The sequence below is a fragment of the Myxocyprinus asiaticus genome, chromosome 34 (assembly GCF_019703515.2).
Source record: "Myxocyprinus asiaticus isolate MX2 ecotype Aquarium Trade chromosome 34, UBuf_Myxa_2, whole genome shotgun sequence".
Lineage (NCBI taxonomy): Eukaryota > Metazoa > Chordata > Actinopteri > Cypriniformes > Catostomidae > Myxocyprinus > Myxocyprinus asiaticus.
This window is the reverse complement of record NC_059377.1, coordinates 24,229,409-24,238,491: the sequence shown is the minus strand read 5'-3', so window position 1 is coordinate 24,238,491 and position 9,083 is coordinate 24,229,409. Positions and strand designations below refer to the sequence as shown.

Here is a 9,083-nt window from a genome sequence, read left to right as displayed (position 1 = left end):
TCTTTGTGTGTGTTATGAAGACGTCTCAAGAAGTGGACTATGAATTTGCTTTGAAAGTTGAATTTAACTTTGGATTACCTGCACTGCGTGAGATTGTGATTTCTATGTGGATTATTGTTTAAAAGAAGCCTCCAAACTTGGATCATTATGGACTGTGTTTAAACCCACATGCTAACAGGACCTCAAAGACTGATGAGTGATTGGCTGCTACATTGACTCCTATATCTTTTTTTGTGTTTTCTTTTGATTCTCAATAAGCTCATTCTAGAATGGTAAAGTCTCTAATACAGACCTATTTGATAATAGGTATGTGAAAGAAGAATAGTAATTTTGTGTGTATATATATGGTAAAGAGATGACTTTTGTTTCTTTGCTTGATGACTTTTTCTTCTTTGTTTGATGATCTTTGTTTCTTTATTTGGTGACTTGTTTCTTTGTGCAATGGCATGAAATGCCAACATCCCTCAATTTATGTATCCTTACTGTATGTATAGTAGTAAGCGTTACAATACAATGCATTTATTGTTTTTAGATTAGAGCAATTCAACATGCTTTTATGCTTCTAAGACTTTAGTCATGAATTTACTTCCATACCTTTTTAGAATTGTTTACTGGCAGGATTGTATTCTGCATTTGGTTCCAGTTTATCCTTTAATTTGACATGAATTGTACATGTGAAAAGCTGACAACCTCAAGACAGTAAATGTTTTAAATCCCATTAAAAAAGAGAAGTGAAAGTTTTACTGTGGCGTTAAAATATGGCAGATTTATAAGAGTATTCCAAGTGTTGCATTATCAGTTAGCGGGAACTTTATTTTAATATGAACATTTGTTGTGTGACATTAATGTGACCTTAATTTGGAAATCATTATAATTCAACCTCCTCATCCTCCTCAGCAAGATACAATGAAGTAATTTTAAGTGTTTTTCATATTTCAAATGATTTCTGGCTAGAGATTTTAGGATGTTGTGTGTTTTTTATTTATTTATTATTATTTTACTGTATGATACTTGCCTATAAATGATAAACACAGTTAAAGAAATAATTCCTCTCAAAAAATGAAAATTCTGTCACCCTCATGTTGCTCCAACCTGAATGTCTTTCTTTCTTCCATGTAAAACACAAAAAATGTTAGGGAATAAAAGTGAATGAATAAATGAAAGTGAATGTTGATTTAGATTGTCTGTCACTAACATTCTGCCTTTTGTGCCATTTGAGTTTGGGAAAAACATAAAGGTGAGTAAATAATGACAAATGTTTAATTTTGGGGTGAAAGTTTTAATTCTGTTTTAATTCTCTTAAAATAAATATTCCAGGTCAATACAAATTAAGATCAATCTACAGCATTTGTGGCATAATGTTGATTACCACAAAAAATAATTTCGACTCATCCCTCCTTTTCTTTAAAAAAGAAAAAAATCTAAAAGTTACAGTGAGGCACAATGGAAGTGAAGGAGGCCAATCCGTAAATATTAAAATACTCACTGTTTCAAAAGATGTAGACAATATGTGTGTTAACATGATTTTAGCGTGATAAAATCACTTACTAACCTTTTCTGTTTAAAGTTATAGCCAATTTTACAACTTTGTTACACTGACGATGTAACACCGTAAACCTCAGAAGGACTGTAAAAATGGCAATTTAAACAACTTTACAGCTCAAATAATACATGATTTTTAACAGAAATAATTAATATATGTGCTTTTATAAAATTAGCTTCACATTTCTGCTTTAAATCCTCCAAAAACAGGCACCATTCACTTCCATTGTATGTGCCTCACTGTAACCTCGAATTTTTGTTTTTTTAAAGAAAAGGAGACAAGTCTAAATTATTTTATGTGGCAATCAACATCATGCCACAAATGCTGTGGATTTAGCTCAATTTGTAGAACCCGGAATATATATATATATATATATATATATTTAATATTATGCATGCATTATTTTACTTACAATTATTATTTATACTAATATTATAAAAAAAATAATTAAAAAATATATAAAATAAAGATAAATTGCTACTTTTAAATATGATGATTAGCTGATTTTCATAAGGTCTGGCTTTATGCCCTCCACTTCTCCACAGTAACACATACTGACTTTGTAAAAAAAAAAGAAAAAATAAATAAATAAATATATATATATATATATATATATATATATATATATATATATATATAAAACACATTAATTATTTTTTCTTAAACCATTTATTCAATTGTATTGTCAAGAAATTAAAAATAATTTAAGAAACTAATTTTATTTGTGCTATTTTCAGGTTAGCTACACTCATCCTTTATAAGCTGTTCATACAAATTCCACTTTAATGAGAATAAACTTCCTGTTCTTCCAGTGGGAGGAGCCCCATGAATAAATATATGAGTGACAGAACAGAACTGGGACACTACAGACAGCAGGAAAACCAGAGCCAGGAGAGAGCAGATACACCTTAAAAACAAGGTATATTTTCATCGACAAAGTGTCATTTAATCTATTATTGACTGTACACTTTGTCACATTATTAGTGATATCATCTGTAGATGCTGGTAATTTAGAAATTCGTTTTTCTTCAAATGCATGGGCCCTTGAGACCCTGTGGACTTTTAGAAAATACACTCTCTTAAACAGACATTTTACATGCTCGCTTAGTTTAATTAGTCTATTAATCATGTCCAACAGTGGACATACAAGCATAACAGAATTTAATTTTTTTTTAAGTCACGAACATTTCCACCACATCTCAAATTATATTTTGTTCAATGGCATTATGGTGGAACTTATATTTTAAACATTTGTAAATAAAATGTCTGACTCCTTTGTCTTGCTTAGGCTTATTTTATAGCTAGCATTTATTTAATCCAAAATACGCACAATTATTTTCACACTAGAGGTTACTTTTGGCTCTGCAGATTAATGTGCTAGGCAGTAGTTGATGCCTTGGGAGTGAGATCATTGATTAGAAATGATGCACAATAAAAATATTCTGTTCACAAGTGGACTTTTTCACATTTTTCTTTATTTTAATCACTCATGATATGTTTCAAATTTCATATCAAGCATAGATAAATAAACAAATGTATATATGTTATGTATAATGTATAAATATTAAAATATGATATATTGTCAATTTAAAAATACTAAAAAATTATTTTTGCAATAAATATTGAAATGGTTTGTTGTCATTTCATTCTTTTATTTTTTCTAAAGGATTATCACAGTTTAAGATTGAAAATCTGGGTATGGGACAAGGATACAACCATTTTATATATATATATATATATATATATATATATATATATATATATATATATATATATAAAAGTAATTTGGTTATGGTAAAAAGTTTCCAAGACATTTTAAATGTGATCATCATATAGCAAAAATAAATCTTAAAGACTTATTTCTTTTAATGTGTGCTTTCTGTTTGTGATTGTGTTGGAGACAATGCAAGATTTCATTTCTTTGCCTGTTTTTCCCATTTTAACTTTCAGATGGTTCTGGTATTGGTGTTACTCATGGCAGCGCTTGTAGCTGCAGATGATCCAATGACTGATCTCTTAAGCCAGGTAGAGTCTGATAGTGCCTCTCCCTCAGTAGTGCACTGTGACGCCATCACTGCATGCCCTGATTTAACAACATGCTGTCGGAGTCCTTATGGGCTGTGGTTCTGCTGTCCATACATGATGGTAAGTGAAAGTAAAATGTGTTACCATTTTATGCTTTAAGTTCATGGCTAAAGCTATGTTTTTTCTCCATGCTTCTTTAGGGTCAGTGCTGCAGGGATGGAGTTCATTGCTGTCGGCATGGTTATACCTGTGATTCTACATCAACCCGTTGTTTGAGGGGCTGGCTGAGACTGCCATCGACTTCTCCACAGCTGGCCTCCAAAGCAATTCAGAAAACTCAGGTGTGTGCCAATGCTCATTTCTATAACTCCAAAGAGTTTATCAGCAGTACCTACACTGTAATGCTTAAAGACTCAGACATACAGAAGTCCAAAATATACTACATTGAAACCTGGAAATAAACAGTAAATGTTGTAGGATTTTGTCAAATGAAGAAACATTTCATTTTCTGTACAGTTTCTAGATCACTAACTCACACCCACTGCATGTCATATGACTTTTAGAGTTTTTGTCAACTGTGGATGGCAAAATATCTTGAGCCACAGGTGAAAAAAGTTCACCTATAATTGAGAATGATGTCATATGACTTTGAATCACCATTTGCAACAGCATATGGCGGCATAAAAGAACTGATCATCTGCCAAGTAAAAAAAACTATACAGTAACAAAAAAAGGTCATATAGATTATTGATGATTATTATGGGAAAAGGGTAATATAAAGGTGTAAATGATTTGTCAAGTGCAAACATTTAAAGGAATATTCCAGGTTCAAACAAGCTTAATCATTTTAACTTGTCCTTAAGTTTGTAAAGACAAACAAAACATTTTGTGTTTACAGTAGGCTATTGCACTTTCAATGGAAGTCTATGGGGGAAGGCATTCCAAAGGGTTTAAAAGCAGAAATGTGAAGCTCATGTTTCTGTTAAATCTCATATTAATTCTTCTGTACAAAAATGTTTATTTAAGCACTAAAATGGTACAATCTAAATCATTCTTTTAGCGGTGGGACAACTATTATAGACGGATGAACATTTTAAGTTCTAGTTTTTAGTTAGATTTTTCTCTGTATAAACAGTCCATTTCTGCTATCCTTGCATGAATAATGAGAACATGTCTCTTTAATGTTCAGTCTTGACAGGAGTTGAAAAACAGGGTTTAACATTGCGCAGACAAGACATTGCGCAAAACAGTCATGTTAACATGTATAGTCTTGTGGTTATACTTTAGGAAAGTGTGTATTTTAAAGTTTATCTCAGTACAATAAATTACCCCATAGACTTCCATGGTAACTGCATTACTGTATGTGTGATATTTGCTACTTTTTTTTTTTTTACACCGAGGGACTGACAAAGTTATTTTCTGTGGTAATCAAAAGCATGCCACAAAGTTAACTTGTACTAAATCTGGAACATTCCTTTAACAGGTTCCCGCTTGAGGCTTTTAAAGTGGTTTAGGCCTGTTTGACCAATATTATATAAAGTAGCACTTCATAGAGAGCAGTAAAAGAAGCGCTTTCTGAAACTTCTTTTTTGCAGTCTGTGCTCTTGGACCAGGATCTTGAATGGAAGAACCAGGCTGAGGTTGTACATTGTGATGGAGATGTCTACTGCCCAGCTGAAAAGTTGTGCTGCAAGACAAGAACAGACCAGTGGGGGTGCTGCAGCGGTAAACCAGACTGTATGTTGCTTTAGTATTTGTGGTAGTGACTAACTTTTTTTTAAATAAATACACATAAATCAATATTTCATATGACTCATAGATCAAGTTAAACTTTTAAAAGAAAATAATACATTACCCATTTCTTAATTAGTACTTTTTGTCTTTTGTAGGGCCAATGTTGTAAGGAGAGTAAACAACACCGTGATTTGGGTTCACTTTTTATCAAAGATTTTATCAAAGAAGTGCATGAGCCTTTCAAGCTTTGCCATTGCCCTACATGCCAAATATCCAAATGTTCTGGGGGTTTTTAGCTAAAAAAAAATGTGAAGGAGCTAAGTTCAACTTGTATTTCCAAATCATTTAATAAACACTTGTTTGTCTTTGTGACTGTGTTTGTACCTTTTTAATTCCGATTTTTCATCCATCTTGACAGCACTTTAAATCAAGCGTAGGCTATTCTACGTAACATTAGGGATCGGCGGATCGATCCTCGCATAAAAATATAGTTCCTAAAGGTTTTTTATACTAGTATTTTTATTTTTTATTTAACATGGAAATGTATGCTAATAAGCATATTAGCAAATAGTTGCATATTATGGGAACTATTTCTTTTTCCGCCCTTTTAACGTGAAGAAATGCTGAAAGACAAAAGCTCTCAGACATAAATACAGTAGCACTCATTCAAACAAGATGAAGTAATGCTACACTGAGGTAATGACCGAAAGGCAAAGAAACATCACCTGGAGTTAATTCTCACTAAATAACGACAAAGCTAGATGTAAAATGTATTAATGTGTTCATGTGACATTTGTTATAAGCAGTGTTGCATGTAATCTAATAACAAAGTAATTAATTATGGTAATCTGTAGTGACTGGAGGCAGAAAAAGAATTAAGAGAATAATACAGAGGTCCCGTAATCCACACCGGAAATTCCTTAAAGCCATAAAATTAAAGACCTGTGCTACAGCCTGTTTTCTGCAGAGCATCAACCGATTTTTAACCCCTCTTCGCCTAAAGGGTTAGTTCACCTAAAAATGAAAATCCTCTCACACTGTAAAAAATGTCTGTAATTTTAACGGGAAAAGACTGTAAATATGCTACAGGAAAAAAGTACATGTACTTTTACAGTAAATTATTGTTAAAATTACAGTAAAAAAACAATTGGGCATTTCCACAATTCCCTGCATGACCCATCATATTTCATTAAATTTTATGGGAATAATTACAGTATGTTTCTTCTTATTTTTAATATCAGTTACGTACACTGGGGTGCTCTGTGTTATATTTTATGTAGTTTAGTTAATCTTTACAGCATTATTTAAATTTCACATGTGTTACCCTGATGGTGTTTGTGTGAGTAACACTGAGCACTGTCTCTACATGTTTATTGGTCATTGCTGCTGGAAGAGCCACTATTAGTGAACTTCATGTCATCATGTGCTCTTCTGTAATTTTTACAGTGATTAACAATACCTTATAAAGTAAAAGGCAGATTTTTACAGTTTCAGAAGGTTAATATAAAGTTTGACATTTTTTTTAATTGTAAATTTAACAGATTTTTCTTTTTTCTTTTTTTACAGTGCCAGCGTGGTCATGTAAATTACAACAGTTTAAACTGTGAAATGTACAGGTTGTTCTGTAAAGTTGTTTACATTTTTACTGTATTTTTTACATATTTATTCTGGCAACCGCAGCTGGCAGTTTTTTTTTTTTTTTTTTTTTAAACAACATTATTTTTTTTTTTACAATGCATGATTTACTTATCTTTAAGCCATCCCAGATGTGTATGACTTGCCTTCCTCATCAGGACCGAAGTGAAGACAGTTCAAAAGGCATATTTAGGCAGCATAAAAGTAATCCACACGACTCCAGTCGATCAATTAGTGTCTTCTAAAGCAAACCGATAGGTTGGTGTAAGAAATCAATCTATAATTAAACTTTATAAAAATTTAAAAAATTGCTTCTGGCCAGCAGTCGACGTATGAGGGAGCTGTCACATGATGTAAGCGCAACACGTGAAGTCAGAAACACGCGCTTCGTTAACAACAAAGGAACTAGCTTCACATGAGAGTTAGGTATACAGCAATACAGTGCTGGCTGAAAGCAACGATTTAAAGTTCAAAACATTTTAATTATCAATTTGTTTCTCACACCAACCTATCGATTTGCTTCAGAAGACACTAATTGAGCAACTGGAGTCATGTGGATTACTTTTATGCTGTCTTTTGGACTGTCAAAACAGCCAGCAGTCTAATGGCATCTGTTTACTTACATTGTATGGACAGAAAGAGCTGAAATGTGCTTGTAAAAATCTTTACTTAAGTTCTGCAGAAGAAGGAAAGTCATAAATATCAGGGATGGTTTAAAGGTAGGTTAATGGACTCAAGATGGCGCCGAGTATGGCTGCTGCGTTGCGAGCTCTGACACAACATAGTAGTGTTTTGTTTGTTTTGTTCACAATTCTTATGTTTTTTGTCTTGGATGTTGTCTGCCTTATTGTCTACGACAGACAAACACTTTTGGACATTGGTTCAGCAATTTCACACCGTAAACCGGACTTCAAATTTCTCAATGCCGACCCACTGTTTACAAACACGCAAGCGGAGCCCTTTGTCTGGGCAGCACGGCCGCGGAAACTCAAAAGGAAAAGGGGAAACAGAGCCGGCGTTCTCATCAGAGTAAGACGCCGCGCAAATCGACCCCCGCTACCCAGTATTCTACTGGCAAATGTTCAGTCTCTGGATAACAAGCTCTGCGAGCTGAAAGCGCGGATCTCTTTCCAACGAGATACAAGGGACTGCTGCATTATCTGCCTTACGGAAACTTGGATGTCTGCGGAGATTCCAGACTCAGCTATTGAACCCGCAGGGTTCTCTGTGCACCGAGCGGACAGAGCGAAAGACCTCTCAGGTAAAAGCAGAGGAGGTGGAGTATGTTTTATGATCAACAAATCCTGGTGTGATCAGAGGAATGTACATTCTATCAAGTCTTTCTGCTCTCCTGATCTGGAATTTCTCATGCTTCTGTGTCAACCATTCTGGCTACCGAGGGAATTCACAGCGGTCATTATCACTGCTGTGCACATTCCCCTACGAGCCAACACAGACCGGGCACTCAAGGAACTGTATGGGAGTATAAATGAGCAGGAAACCGCGCACCCTGAGGCCGCGTTCATTGTGACAGGGGACTTAATAAAGCCAGTTTAAAATCAGTCGCACCAAAATACCACCAGCACATTAGTTTCAACACACGAGGGGACCGGGTTTTGGACCATTGCTACTCTCTCTTCCGGGATGGCTACAAATCCTTCCCCTGCCCACCATTTGGCAAATCGGACCACTCTTCCATTCTGCTTCTGCCCGCTTACAGGCAGAAACTGAAACAGGAAGCACCCACCCTCAGAACGATCCAGTGCTGGTCGGACCAATCAGATTCTACGCTACAAGACTGTTTTGATCACACGGACTGGGAGATGTTCCGGTCCGCCTCTGATGACGACATCGAGCTTTACGCTGATAGCGTAATGTGTTTCATCAAAAAGTGCATGGAGGACGTCGTTCCGACCAGAACAATACGGATCTATCCGAATCAGAAACCATGGATAAATAACGATGTTCGCGCGGCACTTAATGTGCGGACCCCCGCTTTTAATTCCGGGAACGTGGAGGAGCATAAACAAGCCAGTTATGCCCTCCGAAAAACTATCAGAACCGCAAAACGCCAGTACAGGAGCAAGATTGAAGGATAGTTTAACACCACCAACTCTAGAAGCATGTGACAGGGAATTAACATCAT

General features: G+C 34.8%; 1 protein-coding gene across 1 annotated transcript; it reads left to right on the top strand.

The window, feature by feature from the left end:
* The first annotated feature begins 2,355 nt into the window (after nucleotides 1–2,355).
* LOC127425306 (progranulin-like) lies at nucleotides 2,356–5,671 on the top strand. The gene is made up of 5 exons (XM_051671142.1): nucleotides 2,356–2,462; nucleotides 3,494–3,688; nucleotides 3,769–3,909; nucleotides 5,164–5,305; nucleotides 5,458–5,671. Exons 2-5 carry the CDS (start codon nucleotides 3,494–3,496, stop codon nucleotides 5,469–5,471), a joined length of 492 nt encoding a protein of 163 aa, XP_051527102.1. The 5' UTR covers nucleotides 2,356–2,462; the 3' UTR covers nucleotides 5,472–5,671.
* The last annotated feature ends 3,412 nt before the right edge of the window (nucleotides 5,672–9,083 follow it).